This window comes from Trachurus trachurus (assembly GCF_905171665.1).
Source record: "Trachurus trachurus genome assembly, chromosome: 9".
NCBI classification, from domain to species: domain Eukaryota; kingdom Metazoa; phylum Chordata; class Actinopteri; order Carangiformes; family Carangidae; genus Trachurus; species Trachurus trachurus.
The window spans coordinates 13,254,446-13,271,747 of record NC_139895.1 but is presented as its reverse complement, the minus strand read 5'-3'; the positions used below and the strand labels follow the sequence as shown (position 1 = coordinate 13,271,747).

The 17,302-nt window shown below is 41.3% G+C and overlaps 1 protein-coding gene across 1 annotated transcript in view; it reads left to right on the top strand.

The window, feature by feature from the left end:
* The window catches only part of LOC310991557 (transmembrane protein 132C), a gene marked incomplete at both ends in the record, with an annotated part of 260,708 nt that overhangs the window by 189,613 nt on the left and 53,793 nt on the right, over positions 1–17,302 (top strand). Inside the window, one exon of the mRNA XM_083979307.1 lies at positions 4,012–4,207. Within this exon, the coding sequence (XP_083835433.1) occupies positions 4,012–4,207 (196 nt within the window). The remainder of the gene's footprint in view (positions 1–4,011; positions 4,208–17,302) is intronic.

Genomic DNA, 17,302 nt, shown 5'->3' with positions numbered 1-17,302 from the left:
GATGTTGGGTCGTTCGAGCTTGAAAGAAAGAGAATGATACGAGAAACATGACACACATTGAAACTCTTTTTTAGACAAATAGTGTAAGTAGATTTGGTATTAACTAAGACTGGGAAGTTCTGATATAGCAGCCCTGTCATACACCTAAACTGCAACCGCAAGGGCACATATCATTTACCTTCAATCTGCTCTACTTCATTCAGTCACTCAGAAAACAGTCAGCCAATGAGAGAAGAGAGGCTCATCTCTTCTGATTGGTTCACTGACCTGTGAGCTCCAACAAGAAGCCTGAGAGATGCAGGTATAAACACTGAGGTTTGAAAAATCCCAAATGTATCTTCTTACGGAGCAACACCTTCAAAATGAAACACTGTAAAGGTGTGAAATATGGGACCTTTAATCAAAGTGCGTTTGTTGTCTGAACCTCTGTAGCTCTGGATCTGAACCTCGGTCTCTGGTGTGGCTCTGACAGTCGTGTGCTTTGTACGCCCACCATCTAGCCCAAACACCTCAGAGCACCTCCGCTGCTGTTAATAAATGGAGAACATCCGACATTCAAATACGTTGCCTCTGAAAATAATCCAGCGATTATGTTTCCCGCAAAACAGATTTGCTCTCGCAGTTTCCTTCCTCCTGAATAGAGGAGTGTCTTAAAACCAAACACCAATGCCTCCTATCTGCCAAAGTCCATCCCTCAAGAGTAATTTAGTATAGATTTGTTGGATACAATGTCATATCGTCAGCATACCGTGCAGTGATAAAGCTTGAGCTGTTGCAAAATGAGAACGTCTTCTATCTCTGCCTTACAGTACATCCAATGTAATTGAATGCGTGTACTGTAAACCCAAAAATGTGGCTGAACTCATGACTTGTGTCCAGATTGAGTCATTTCGTTGTGTGTATTTTCAGGCTGTGGTTGAACTCAGTCGGTTCATTTTCAAATGTAATGAATTGAATGAAGTGGGCTCTCTGTGTGGATCTCCCTCTCCCTTACTGTGTACCTTTAGAAAAGAGTGGCCAGCCAGTCACTGCTCGCTAACAGCCGGTAATGGATGAAATAAAGGAAAGACATGGTAGAGTGGAGCCACAGGCAGGGCCCAGGCATTTTAGGAACATAATGAGCGGCTTGTGTGATTGCGTCTGCTGAAAGATCTCCTCTGTATTTATGACTGTTTGAACCATCGAGTGCAGCTGGGGGGGGGGGGGTAAACTGTGGGTTTATCAGTCACTTTCATCAAAGCTTGATGTTATTGAAAAGCTTGTTATTGTGAGATGTGGTAATATCATTTACTGGTCCTTATGTTTGTACTGTATTGTCCTCACTGAGGGATGCCTTGTTAGGTAATAGTTAACAATGCTAATAATGGGCTGAGAGCTGTGACAAAGCTTTTAAAAGTTAAAAGACGATAATTTGATGACAGGTTGGCTTTGGTTACACAGGGAAAAAAAGGCAGACAGATGGATAGAGACAGACCAGGGAGAGAAGAAAAGCAAGTATGATGGAGGGATGTGGATGAGGTCAAGGGGAGCTGACACCCATCAGTTCTCTCCCCTTAATCTATCAGTGTAACACATCGCTCAGCCTCTTCTCCCTCGACACACACACTCACACATACAGTACACACACACACACTCAAAGATACACCAGATGTCACAGACCCACAGCAATTGGCTTTGTCATGACCTTTCAACCCAATATATCTGTGTGTGTGAACGTGTGTGTGTCTGTAAGACCCAGCTATAAAACGTCGACTCAAAAATCAATTTACAGCTGCTTACCTTCTCTCTTTCTAATTCACGACCCACTAGCTGCTGCATGTGTGTGTGTGTGGTGCGGGGGGATTTTTAAAAAAAGAGAAAGGTTTTCAATTGCCTAACTCTAAATCTAAATTATGTTCAGAGCACCTTTATTGACGCTGTGAAACTGTGTCGACTCCGTGTTGAATGTTTATCTCCAAAATCCCACCCAGGAGACCTTTTGTATTCCACTGTGAATTGTAAGTGGGGATATTTCACTGCTATCTTGACCGCGGGAAATGTACTGTCACATTTCAGATAGTGTTTTTTTGTGTGTTGTTATTATTTAAGACCTGCTGTTTTTCTTTTGCCCTGTGTAGCAACAGCTTGAAGTGGCAGAAACACAACAGTTTATTGCTCTGTGTGGACGTTTTAATTTGTCACATTTCTTTGTCATTTTCTTCATTATTTCATTTTCGCCCACTGAGGGCTTGACTTCCACATATATACAGCACCAGCTTTAACTGTGACATGGCTGTCTCAATTTGTGTGGTGATAAATAATAGAGTGGCTCTGTGACTCGCACTAACACCAGATAGAATCAGGATGTCTGACAGGAAGGCAGGCAAAGCAGGTAATGGCAAGTGTGAGGTCATGATGTGTGGCAGGGATTTCAGTTGTCAAAATGACAGACAAATATCTGTTCATAGGAATCACAGCATTAATAAAAGAGGTGGAAGTGAAGAGTAGAAGATGTACAAGGATTGTTTTGTTTTTTTTACATTTTGCAATTTCTGTGATTCAAACAACTCGTACTTGTAGTTCAAAACTTGAATTATCATAGCCAGCTAATTAAAGCATGTTGGGTTTAAATCATGCTAAGGCTTATAAATCCAGTCAATGGGACGGGCCTGACTGGCTTGGAGAGAAGGTGCATGGGTTGGGTCAGGCTTGATTTTTTGGACCTGATCAAAGCTCTACTTGGACCCACTGCCACATGTTACAATTGATTTGCACAAGAAACAACTAACTGGAAAAAGCCCTGTTTCCCATAGCTTTACGTCTTTATGCTAAGCTAAGCTAACTGTCTTTTTTTATTGTTGGGGAAAAGAATGGAGCCTATACAGCATGCTGTACAAATGTCAATGTGCAACAATGAGCTATATATACAAAACAATAATATGACACACACTAACACAGGAGAGATTGGACGCACACACAGACAGACATGTGTGATCTCAGTCTATTACCACCAACATCTCCGTCATCATCTTCATCTTCAACATTACCATCATCGTAATCATGATTTTAAAGTGTAGAAGCAAATGCATAGTAAGGTTGTAAACTACATTTCCAGACTGTGAATGGCTCAAGGCCACACAGGCTTTTCTTTCAGAGTATTCTGAAAACAGTTTTACAATAATCAGTTACCGTATTATATTGAATTTGTGACAAAATCCCTTTTTTTATATATATATTTTTCTAGCCCATATCAGTTTTGACATGTACACATGTTTCTTTTTACCAGTATTTCAACTTACACTTCATTATTGGCACATTTTGAAGATGATAAAAAAAAAATCATCCTCTGCAACACATTACATGTCGTTTTTCTCTTGAATATGAGGCCATTAACTATTATGTGTGACTGAGAGTTGTTCCATCAGGAATAAGTGGACATGAAAGTTGTGATGACCCAGATGGGCATTGTTGCCGTGCCCGGCGCTTCACTCCCAGGGTATTATTTGCCAGTCTTACAATGTTGCCTTTACAGGGGACATATTATGGAAATATCACTTTTTGAAGGCTCTTTATCATATTTGGGTGTTTGTCTTGCCTTCCAGCCCCAAAAATGTGAGAATTTACAAGAAAATATGTCATTTTCAGGCTCCTGAGGTTGAAATCCATGTGGTTTTACAAGCTGTTCCCTCAGTTGTCATCCAATGATGTCATTAGTTCTCAAATTTGCATAATCCCACCCCTACCTGTGAGTACCAGTACCAGTAGAGGGGGTGTGGCCAGCAGTAGCTATTTGCATTTAAAGGGACAGGCCAGCCATTCTGAGTAGGGCTATTCTTGAGTGGATGAAGTGTTAGTGCTGTGATGTTTGATCCTTGGGGTATTTTGACCGAAGCTGGTCACAGACATGTCTTTAAGACACCTGGGAACTATTTTAAGTAGTAGAAAAAGAGCATAATATGTCTCCTTTAAATCATCCTATGAAGAAAATCATCATCAAAATCTCACTGTCAACATTTTCTCTGTTTTGTGTAGACTGGAAAATCCAGCATATGAGGTGATGCAGCTGGACTTTGAGGTGGATAACCTGATCAACCTGGTGCCCACCCAGACTCTGCACTGGAACGTGGAGTACCCATCAGGCACGCAGACAATGTCCAGGCAAACAGAGAAAGTCTCGCACCTCTACATCAGCAACGCCGACATCCAGGGCATCGTACCACTGGCCGAGGTAAGGGATGAGTTGACGGATACAGATATCTGTCAGCACACACACTGACATACCCAGCAGTGCATATTTCTTATCCTGGAGACTCAATTTTTTCCTCCTCCGTTTCCTTCCCCCTCCTCCTCCTCCTCCTAACTGTCCTGCTGACACCCCCAGCCCATCCCCTTCCTCTAGGGTGATCAAAGCTGTAAAGGTCAGCTTGTTTACCCCCTCCTGTTGCTACAAGCCTCCTGGTCACACATTCGCAGCAGGTTCTGCCCTCACAGGGTTTCAACATGACAAGCAGACTCACAAATATAGACACACAACGGCGGCGGTACACCACATAAACATGCATGCAAACTGGCACAGGGAGAACCCCACGGTGCCATGCAGATTCACGCGCGCGCGCACACAGACACACACACAGACACACACACACACACACACACACACACACACACACACACACACACACACACACACACACACACACAAAGCCTCACATTTGCAATGGCAATCATGCACTAAAATCCGACACACCTACTGTACCTGCAGCACAAATGTATCCCCAGTGTATGTGTCACGCTGGCAGGTGTCATTCCTGGTGAGACTCAAACACATAAATGCCTTTTTAGATCTTAAAAGGCTGTTTTCCATAACTGCACCGAAACATTCATTGTTCCCCTCTGCTCAGTAGACGTCAGTGTAAGTTTAAGAAGCACTTACCAGGAATTATTTAGTGCACAACAAAAGGAACAAAGTCAAAAATGTAGTTTTTATTTACATATCTACTTTACTAAATCAAGCGATTTAATCAAATTACCAAGAAAAACGCTATAATGCAACATTTTTCTTTATTCTTAAGCTACTGCATACAAATCCAGGGCTCATTCAGTCTGTCACTGTCACAACAATTATAGTCAAATTGAATTGTTCCTCTTTTTGCAGGGGACACCCAGAGCCTCCTTCTGCTAATGTCGTACCATACAAACAATGGACTGTTCTAATGAATAAATAAAAAACTAGCCTATATGCATTTATACTGAGAAGATCTGAAATGTGCCATGTATCTGCCGCATGTGGAAATAAATTAGCAATAAAATCAAATAAGATCAAATTAAACTTCAGCTGTATTTTCTATTTGATGTTTTGCATGTTGCCCTACAGATTTCCCCTTAGAGGAGAAAAAACTTGAAGTTAAATATATAATCTTTAATATAAGCTGTGACAGAACAAGCCTTAGCATAAGAATGAGGACTAGGTGAAGGAAAAGGTTGCTTTAAAACTCTTCACGAATCTGTAGCATTTCTAATCAGAGAAAATCCCACTGTCAATTCATAACATTCCCAGATCATAACTCGCACGTCTCTAAACAGACAGAAGCTGCGACCAAGAACCTCGGGCTAAAAAGTGAGGAGGATGCTGCTTTTCAAAATGCTCCCTGTTCCATTACCACTGAGGTAGAGCTAATCTGGCCTGATAGCCCTCCTTCAAACAGCAAAGCCCTGGTGAGAAAACCCAATTTTGTTCAGGGCTTCTGCAACCCCCCTGTCTTTTTCACACAGTGAAAAAAAAAAAGCGAGCTTGAAACCATTATTTCAAATAGCAGTGCAGTTGGGATTTTTGCTCGCTTTTTTTTTTTTTTTTTCCAAAAGCGGGTGGGGGCAGTATGAATGGAGCTCTGACATGAGTAATGTTACATCCAACTCTCCTGTATTCATGTTTTTGAATGTATTTTTCAGTTAAGACGGTCATGCTATATGATGACGAGCTCACTAATTTATGTGTTGTTCCTGTGCTGTATTTGTTTTCATTTCATCTTCACCAGTAACACAGAGGCGTGATCATTTGCCTGCAATGGATGAAATACATTGGCAGGAACAATTCTGCAACTCAATGACATTGGTAGAGACATGGCCCTGCTGTGCACACCCAGATCTGTGCCCAAAGTAATTTTATTCCCATTGTGTAAAACCTGTTTTTGTTCCATCCAAGAGGAGAATTGATTCTGTCCTCTCTCACTGATTTGTAATACAAATGAATAGAAAAAGATGGTTTATTCAGTGATATATTTTGGGGGGAGATTATGTTTAGCGACAAAATTTTCATGCACTTCAGATATTCAGCTCTCTGGTGCTGCAGAGACATAATATCAGGGAGGGGTTAACAAACAGACATAACACTTAACCATCAAAGATCAGGTGAAGGTCACCACACTAACATGGTAAAAACATCATATCAGACGTTACTGTTGATTTTATCACAGTTTAAAGGTAGGGTTGGAGATTCTGGAAAAATTGTTCTAGCAGGCCACATTTCACAAGTCAAAAGTCCCAGCCCCTTTCCTCAGACTTCTCTCTGAAGCCACGCTTTCGCCTTTCCGCGGAGGTAGGGGAAGATACCCAACCCATCTTACCCAGCTTAGTGCTTTGAGTTTGCAAGATGGAGTAGTAATTTAACGTTAAATATGGTTTGATGTTAAAATCTGAACATATTGTAAATTCGTTTGCCAAAAGCTTTTTCTTATAAGGTCGTACAAAAGGTTAATTAGTTCTTTCTGAATGTACTTTTCTGTTGAGCACATAAACATATTGAGCAGATAGTCCAACATGATTACATGTATTGTGCTACTCATAAAACCACACACACACACACACACACACACACACACACACACATCGTTGAATACAAATCCAGTTTTACTTTGTCTCCCATCATATATCTTTTTTTTTTTTTTGCCTTTCTCCTGGTAAAAGCATCAAAATGACGGCTATTACAAGCTATTAGGGCCTTTGATTTGTTTACCAAAACCACCGACCAGGTGGCTTGCAGGTTGTTTAAGATGGCTGCTGTTGAGAGAGGGGGTCTCTGTGATCAAGTCACTGAGATGAAAGCACCAACTCTTGTGGGTGTTTGGGGAAAAAATGAAGGAGAGGGGATGAAATTATGAGCTGGTATCTTCAAAGAGTCGCAATTGTAAAAGCCTCTGACAAAGTCTCGTCCATTCCATCTCAAACAATCTCAAAGTTGAGGACCTGAACAAAACTTCAGCATCACAAATGAAAAGTATGTAACAAAATGTGGGATCTTTACAGCTGTTACATATTTAAACTAGCACCACACATAATGCCATCAGGAGCACTTTGGCTTTGAAATACCCTTTCACCGTCTGATCTGTTTGAGTGATTCTACCCCGCCTCAGCCCATCATCATCCATCTCCCAAATCAAAAGTCAGCTTATCAACAGCACCGACGTAGTAGTGCAGCAGATTCTCTCTTTACAAAGCAAAAAAAAGAAAAGAAAAGAAAGAAAAGCCAGAACACTGCCTGTCATTACCGAGCCCTCTCCGACATTTTCCTTCTAATTCTGCATATCCATTAAGGTTCTGGTCTCTTGGCTGAGCGGGAAAGAAAGAGGCCCTCTTCAGGAAGCGAGGAATTATTAGGAGTAATTTGTCTCCTGCGGGGGCTGAAAAATTGGTTTCATCTTTTAGAGAGGAGCGGAGAGGTGAGGAGAGAGGAGAGAGGGAGAGAGAGAGGGAGAGGGGTGAGACAAAAAAAATGGACTGACAGAAAGAGACTGACAAAAGTGGGCAGGGGAGAATTAGATTAAAACTATTCATTTATTGTCAGCTGGGTGGTTTCATGTGTGTTGTCTTTTGTTGAGTTTGAGTGTCAATAACAACCACTATGCTCGCTAACATTATTGCATTCAGTGACAGCTTTTTCTCATAATGCTCTCATCTGGCTCATGGCTCCTACCAATAGTCAAACAGGAAACGACAAGAAAGAAACACACAGAACAACATTAGCAAAACAAGCAGCTCCAGTCTCCAGCCTTCAATCAGTAAAATAAATAGAAATGTAATTGCATTGTACTACATTTCCTGTGCTGTGTCCCTCCTGTCACTTTCCTCCTCATCAGGTGATTCAGAGGCTTCGCTGAATAGCAGCAAAGTGTGGGAATTGAGTTATTTGGCTAAGAACAGTGGGGTAGAGCGAAGAGAAGTCCAAACTTGTCAGAGAAGTGAAAAATGTTGGATTTCCCCACTCGGAAAAGTGGATTCTACGGTGTCTTTTGAAAGGCGGGCCACAGCAGCAGCTCGTCGTTGAACAGAATTTTCAATCACCGCTGTCTCTGTGAGAAGCCTTTCCTTTTATTTAACCCAGACAGCACCTCTCAAATTTGATTCTGAACTTTTTTTCCTTTTTTTTTTAACGCGACAAAGTTTGATTAATTTTTGTGCTGCAGCTAAAAAGAAGCCAAAAAATACCCTTCAGAGTTTCATGGAGGCAGTTAATCCACCGCCATTTACCAAACACAGTCCCAATGTTGGTTTTAAATACAATTGTTTTGTCCTGCTCTGTTTCCTACTGGAGTGTCAGATTGCATTCCCGCTGTCTGTAGACCTCACACTGTCTGTCTGAAACAGCCACAGATTGTGTCAGATGGGATATAACAATAACTAGTTGTCGGTATTGGTTGAATGGCCCAATTAGAGTGCCCTGCTGCATGGATGATGGTTCCCAAAAAGCCAGTGGGAATTTTGTCGCTAGACAAATGACCACCACTTGTTTGATGCTTTGAAGTTTAAACACAATCTGCAGAAGTAAAAAGAAAATGTTAGGTTATAATGGTCACATTGGCTTGAACATCACCACAGCTTAACTCCGAACAATTTAATGGAGATTTACCTCCTCTACAGAAAACCTTCCACTAAGGAAGTTAATAGTAGTTTGCAGGAGCACCATTTAAATATGAAGAGGTGAGTAGACCCTTAGCCACATAATTGGATCAGGATGTTTTTAAGAGACATAAAAACCCAAAGAAATCAAGACTGGGTTATTTACTGACATATTTTATGTTGGATATATATACTGTGAACATCTTGAGCTTCTTCTCAACATATATACAGAACAGTATATACTGGTATGTACATCCTTATCCTCGGGTTTCTACCATCATGGTAATATTGATAGTAAAATTAATAAACATACAGTCAAGGTCAAGGAACTGTCACACAGTGGTTTTGATTGGTTCAAAGGAAGGAAAAAAACTACACGTGTGGTTGTACTTCCTTCATGTTAGAGTGCACCTTTATAGTTTATAGAGTTAATGCAGGAAATCCATCCACTGTCCATCAACATCTCCTTCATACGGCGCTGCCAGTAGTTCTCTGGGCTCATCATCCCCCCTTACAAAGATTCATTCATGTAAAACGGATAAGGAGACATATCCACTGCTGACCTTGTTACTCTAGAAAATGAAAAACACCTGGAGCAAAATGACTACTTCATACACACATGTACATGTGAGGATAACCATGTATCTCATGTTTCCGGTGTTGGAGTGCCTCAGGCCTTCCTCCTGCAGATTATGAAAATCCTAATGTTCATTTCCCACATTTTGGTCCACCGATTTTAAAAAGCCTTTTTTGATATTCATTAAGATGGTGCAAATTACTGGAAGACAAGTTGAGTGTTTTCCACATACGAGTGTGTAGATTTGACTAGTGTTGGGCTCAGGACTGTACATAGAAAGCTCCGGCTGGCTACACGCAAGACAGTTTCAGGCCTGATTCTGGGCCCCATTTGTCCCCATACCAACGATCATGAGACAGTGGCTCAATTTGATTGTTTGTCCAAGCAATCCTCAGGTGACCACACCAATTGTCCTTTATATTTGTTTTTCTTCTGAAGTCAAATTTTATTAAGTGAGTTTCTGTGAAATCTCATGTCACTGCTGTGAAATCGTTGCTACAAAAGGAAGGTGTGTGGTCTGTCACTCTGGTGTTTAGGGGATTATAATGTTAATAATAGTTTGGGGGTTTGGGGTTTGAAACTATCCTTATGCCTGTGTTCTCCCATGTTTTTAAATTGATTTGAAAATGATCTTGGCTGTAACCAGCCTTGGGAATCAGGAGAAAAGGGACACCGAAACAATGAGACAGAGGCTGAGCTTCAGCACCATGGACAGTGCCACAATGTGCAGTATCAGATTTCTAATGGGACCTAGTTTTGTGTTTTTATTAACATGGTAATTATGTGTTAAAATGTCCTCCATCTGCTTATCTCTGTGTATCAATCTTGTGACTGCTTAGTTACAGAGAGCCCATCTCTGTGTTAAAACTTGTGAGAGAGATAATAATGGAGACAAGTGGAAAGAGAAGGACGGACTGTTTTATTAACCAAGGAAAAAACAGAATGAGAAGGCAGGTCAGATAACTTGTTATGCTTTCCGTTTTCCTAGAGAGATGTTTTAGCATCTGATAAATTGGATCAATAATAATGTTGTTTTATATTTCCTACAAGCACCATTACACACCTCAGGTATGAGGCTGTCACTGTGAGAGAAAGAGATACTTTCTGCTTTCTATTAAATCAGTGTCATTTGAATACATAAAATTAAGATGTGTGTTTTGCACATTAGTAGCAATGTTTCTGTGAAACCACTGTGTCAATGGAATATCTACAGTATGCGTCGGAGAAAGTGAGATACAGACACATTCTTTACAACCTGTGTCTCCTGTTTGATTTGTGTTTTTTAATTGTAACTGCACCTGTGCTCCTGTTGTGGAAAAGTGGAGTTGAAGAAAATCTTCATCCTCATCTCATTCTCCTCTGCTCCTGATCTTGAATTTTTTTCCCTCCTTTTCCATCCCCATCTTGTCTCCTCTCCCTCTTCCTTCTAAATCCTCTTTTTTATTTTTCTCTCCATCTCCTTCCCTCTCTTGTCTTCTTCCTCCCCTTGTCTCCTCTCCATCCCCTCCCCCCTCTCCACAGAGTCTCACCTCTCTCTGAGGCTTTGCTATGTGATTAATTCTTAATTGGAACACTTGTTTATCTTTGTTGCTCGAAGATGCCTGAGAGTTTCACTTCTCAATGGGCTGTGTGTACGTGTATGTGCGTGTGTGTGTGTGTGTGCATGTATGAGTGTGTGTTTCCGTTCATGTGTGTGTACCGTACACACACACTCATGCATGCACACACACATGCACAAGCACGCACAACCTCTTTAGCAGAACAGTTACTGTGTGCTAAGTGGCTGTTCGCTTTGCCTCTTCTGATTGGTTCTCTTTAAAAGAAAGTCAGTATGTAAGAACAGGAATGCACTGATGAAAGCAAACACACACAGTCACACACACACAAGCAGAGTTTTCAAACTCAATTATAGATTTACCATTTTCACGGTCTGGATGTTTATTAAAAACAGCTTGTTCTCTCTTTCTTTCCTCTTTTTTTTTATATCACGCCTCAATCTATTGTTTTTTCAATATCCCTATTTTCTGTGTGTGTGTGTGTGTTTGTTTCAGCAGTGCTGTAAATACCTGAGCTTGTTAATTTATGCTGACATTAAGCAAGACACTGTGGAATCAATCTCACCAGCACAGTCCCCAGGTTCTCCCTGTTTGTACACACACACACACACAGTTGCCGGCATCTTTGTTTAAGAGGGAAGTAAGTCGCATTTCTCCTCTTGTGACTCAGAAAATCAACAAATCATAAACCAGAGGAGAAGCTGGACGGCCTCGCCACTTCTCACTTGGCTTAACACACACAGTATTTTCACAGCAATTATCAAATCATAATCCATTGCTCCAGGATATTCTTTTAAAGTGTGAACCTTTTTCTGTTGAGGGTATGTACAGTAATGATTCTTTGACATTTTGGGGGCTTTTTTTTTTTAGTCAAATATTTTAACTACTAGCCTGGCTATTAACCTCCCAGCCTATTGTCTTACCCACTGCTGATACCCAGTGTTCATCCTTGATTTTTTCACCCATGACCCTGCACTTCTCCCCAGTTAATGCATTTGCTTGTTACCGGCCTTCGAGCACCCAATTAATCAACATACATGATACATATTCACTATATGGATGTGTGTATGTGTGTGTGTATTTGGGTCATTGAGAACTTGCATGTCTTGGGCATGGGCTTCAGGTTCATTTCCATAGCAAGCGGCTCTGGCTCGCTCCAATCAGTCAACAGGAGGAGGAGGAGGTGTAGGGGTGGTGTGTTTAAAATGAGGGAAAATAAGTTTAGAAGTCAGAGAATCATAAAAGCAACAAGACAAGACTCTTACTTTGTAACTAAATGTGAATAAAGGGCCAGGGCATTCACAAAGTCAGTGAGACGAGACAAATGTGTGTCTGCTCTGGTCGGTTTGTTACTTCAGCTTTAAGCAAACCACTTGTCACTCGTTGTGTATTTAGTGTTGCAAGAAAAAAAAAACTCCATTGCTTTGTAGCCGTAACAATAATGTCTAAAGAAAATGTTTATGAAAAGTTCCTCAGAGAACTTTGCAAATACGACACCGGTAACAGCAGAAACACATTTTCTACATCCTTTGTTGTGATAAATGACTTATGAATCATTTTGTCAGTACCCTACTACTGTTTATTTTATCTACAAGTGAGGAATGTCTTTTTTTACAGTCAGATGTGGAATGGAAGAAAAATAGACACATGCTGTGTCTTATTTTACATAATGAACCCTTAATCTTCTTTGCTCTTTCTATTTAGTACGGCTAAAAACAGCAAAGTGCTCTCTAGATCAAAATAAATTAGTGTGCCAAACAGGGGTGCTTCAGGTTCCAAAGGGTCACCCAGCAAAACAAAGACTTTTAATTTCACTCACATTTTATCCATTATAAGTACTCCCTTGTGGAGATTTAATTTTTTTTTTCCCCTCTCAAAAATATTATCTCTCCAGGTGAGGGATAAATAATCATGTGCCAACGAGTGCAGAATGTGTGCAGGTTTTTAATCCAACCCAGCACCACCATCAAGTTCGTTTTAGAGGGAAAAAAAGCAGAAATTTAGGATGCCTGCCTTGTGAAAATGAAAAAACCACCTGAGAGCAAGGAGAGATAAAGTGAGGCAAAATGAGAAGAGGAGGGAGACAAAACACACTCATTTTCTGACAAGATCCACTGATTTGACTTTTTCTTTTATTTTTTTATTCTTTTCATCAACCAAATCGGAAACTGAGAACAGCCTCCTTCATGCTCAGTTACATTTAATCCCACCCGGGAGCTGCTAAGTCGGACCACGACATCCTCATGGGCCGCTAAAGCAGCTGTACTGAAGCAGCTGGAGACTGACTGCTGTGCTCAAGTGTACACGACCGGCAATCTAAAGGGCAGAGGAGAGTCTCGTCTCGCCACCAGGGTGAGAGCTGGAGGTTAAAACCAGCAACTGTACAAACCCAGTGTTTTTAACAATATGTGGGACAGCTGCCATCCCACAAACCAATCAACTGAAGGAGAGAAACAACAAAGGGGTGAAGTCAGAAGAGAGAGGGAGCAAGGAAATATCCATCTCAATGAATAAGTGGAAAGAAATGGGTGAGAATCAGACAGACTGTTGAGGAATGTAGGAGTTGAGTGGTTTAAAATAGGCAGGATGAAGGGGTGGCAAAAAGAGAGGGGAAAGGGGGCGAGGTTAAATTGATAGACGTAGGCAGGAAAGAGAGTCGACAGAAAAAGAAGGGAGGGGTTTGACTAATTGATAGAAGTGAAACAAAGGGAGTCAACAGGGAAAGAAGGATGGAGAAATAAAGAGAGGGCAAAGAAAGGGGGAGCACAGAGGGGAGGAAATTAGACAAGCTAAAATGGTAGGTGCAAGAGAGAGAGAGAGAGGATGCCACAGAGAGAGAAAAATGGAGAGAAAGAAAGAGGTCTGGCAGAGGTGCAGAGCACCATGTAATAGTCCCTTGGAAGTCCTGGGCAGCACAGAGGAAGAGAGAAAAGAGCGAGAGACACTGGGAAAGAGAGGCAGAGAGAGAGGAGACGAGAGCAGGGCAGTTCTAATGCAATTAGGGGTCTGGAAATTGAAAGTACAATTCTCCCTGGGATCTTTGCAAGAGCGGCGTGTGTGTGTGTGTGTGTGTGTGTGTGTGTGTGTGTGTGTGTGTGTGTGTGTGTGTGTGTGTGTGTGTGTGTGTGTGTGTGTGTGTGTGTGTGTGTGTGTGTGGGGATGGGCTGTTAGCTTTCATATCTACCAAATGTCTTCATCCCCTCTCCCTCCTGTTCTATCTCTTCGTCTCTCCCCCTCTCTCAATTTCACTACAAAGAATTACTCTCTCCTCTCCCTATATTTAATTTCTTGTTTTTCCCTTCTATCTCTCTCTCTCTTCCTTCCCTCTCCGGCTCCATCCATCCATTTCTACCCCCACATTTTCCCTCCCATCTCTCCCTCTGCATTTCTGCTTTTCATTAATTTGCGGAGAGCAAAGCAAAATGTCAGCTGCTTTTTACATTTACATTTTGTATTTCAGACATTTAGCTGATGCTTTTTATCCATTTCGACTCGGCCCCAAGTGCCAGACAAGTACAAATTTCATTTTTCGGATCACTACAAACTGAAGAAGGCGAAAAATAAATGTGTTAATTTTGTGAAACCACACATCATTTAGCAGCGCTGCTTTCAGGAACATGGATCCAACTCTTGACTACAGTATGATTCATTAAAATTTCCCAGTCGTTCTCTAACACTGTTTGTTTTATGTAGTTATATTCCGCCTACTTCTTCGTTGCTCTCTGCCTGGCTGGATTTTCTGTTCGGGATGCCGTTCAAACATGGCGGCGCAAGATGCTAACACTCCCTACAGCAAGACCCTTGCTATATGTACAGTATATATAAAAGAATAATTATAAGGCTACTAAAACCAAACATATTTTATTTTATAGCGATTATACACTTATACAAATATATCCATGGGTAGTATTCAGATTTTGCCAACAAACTTTGACAAATATTACACACTGGACCTTTAAGATACAGTGTTACCAGCAAATATTTAAACATGCTTACAAATTAAAATGAGGCATGAGAAAAGTTCTGTTTATCTGTGAAGCGGCATTGAATGTTTTTCATGTAAACTTTTACATACATGCATGAACACTCACTGAGCTCTTTGTTAGGAACACTTGTACATTTGCTTATTCCTGCAATTCTCCAATCAGCCAAACTGACTTCTGTGATCTGAGTTACTTTGACTGTGGCTTTAGTGTTTCTAAAACTGCTGATCTCCAGTGAGTCTGACTCAAAGCTGCCTCTGTAGTTTACAAAAACCTCCAGTGAGCAGTAGTCAGGTGGATGGAAGGGTCCTGTTGATAAGAGAGGTCAGAGGAGAAAGACAGACGGGTTGGACCTGACAGAAAGGCAACAGTATCTTAGAAAACCACTCTTTACTTACTCTTTTAAGTAAAGTGAGCAGAAAAGCATCCCATAATGCCAAATAACAAACCAAATCACATGGGTTCATTCCCATTAGCCAGTAACAGTAACCTGAGCCTGCAGTGGACACAGACTGGACCCTAACCCCAAAACTGAAAGACCGGAGCATAGAGCCTGGTCTGGTAGGTGATGATGAGGGTCAAAACACAGCATCAGCAGCTGGAATTCATGGACTCACCCTGAGTTGTGTAAACAGTCCAGGCTGTGATGGTTGCGGTGGTGTAATGGTGAGGGGATCATGTGTTCCCCTTCATGGCCACAGCTTACAGTACCATCTGCTAATGACAACTTCCAGCGAGATAAAGCACCAGGTTGCAAAGCAAAAGTCGTTCCAAACTGGTTTCATGAACATGACATGTTGGGGTGAGGTATAGGCAGCGTAAATGTGACAAACCTGCAGAAACAATGTGATAATCATGTCATGGAGCTGTCATGAATCTCAGAGGAGTGTGTCCAACATCCCATACAATAGATATCATGCCATGAAGAACCAAGGGAGGCACACAGTTCGTACAGTGTTCCTAATAAAGTGCTCAGTGAGAGTACACAGACACATTGTAAGTGTTCATAAACACTCAATAGCAGTCCGCCAATATTTCACCCCGATAATTGACATTTCAGGAAACACTGGCCTTCCTGGCTAATTACCTGTTCTAATTAGCAGTGTGTCTAATAACCCCTGGCAAATCGAAAACACTGTCCCCAAGTGCACTTATCCTTTGGCCCCTTCAGCGCTCGTGTCCGTCCGTGTTTCTATGCATTAGTGTTTGTTCATAGGACAATCCTCTGCTTGTTGTTCTGGCAGTGGGACAGGAAGGAAGTAGGTTAGGGGTGTGATAATTGCCCCAGCAACAGGCTGATTGACTCCCAGATACCCCCACATGGGCTCGTTAGCATGTCATTATCAGCAGCGGTTAGCGTCATGACAGAAAGAGGGAGTGGGGAAAGGGACAGCGTGACATTGGCAGTAGAGGTAGAGAGGTTGACAGTGCAGTTTTGCTGGAGAGAGTTGTTTGAAAACTGAGGATGAGAGGTGTTAAGTCCCCCCTCAACTGTACGTAGCCTACAGTATATTCAACATGGTCAACCTTCAGCCGATGGCTCATCCCCAGATCCGTCTGAAATGAGAGTCAGCTGACATTTCAGTTACTAGAAAACAGCTGTGGCATAACGAGATAAGAGGAGTCAGAAATTAAAGGATAAAATGTTAAAATATATTTTTTTTAATAAGAAATGGACAAAAAATAGCAACAAAAAACAAAATAAAAAGCATTTGTGAAAGTTGTGAGCGCAGTCCTATGTGGATGTGTCACTATTAGGAATCTAAGATTGATATTCTCCTACTTCTTGTACAGTATCTCTAACAGACAGTTAATCCACATCTTAAATAGAGAAAAACGCAGATGTAGTGATGATGTAGCTTTGTTTCACCATAAGTCGGACCAGAAATAAGTTTTAAAAAGGGGACATTACATCTAATTTTATCCCATATAAACCTACCTTTCTCTGTAATTTGCTGATATATTTTATATAGAATTGTATCCAATCAAATGTAATTTGGGAAACCCACAATTATCTAAAGCCACACTTGGCTGTCACCTTGCGGGTCAGAGAGTAGTATTTAGCAGAACAATACCCAACAGGAGGTGTGTGATTATTCATTTTACCCTCATACCCATACTCTACCTCCAGGCCAGTCCTCTTTAATATACATTGCACTACAGACCAATGTCACGTTGTATTAAATGAGCCACTCCCACTTTAAAATGAAATCTAAAATATTTGGTCTGGTAACTAAACTGTGTCCACACATCTGGTCTCACTGTGAAATATATCACATCATGGAGGATGAGGTCGTTCTAGCTGCCATTTCACA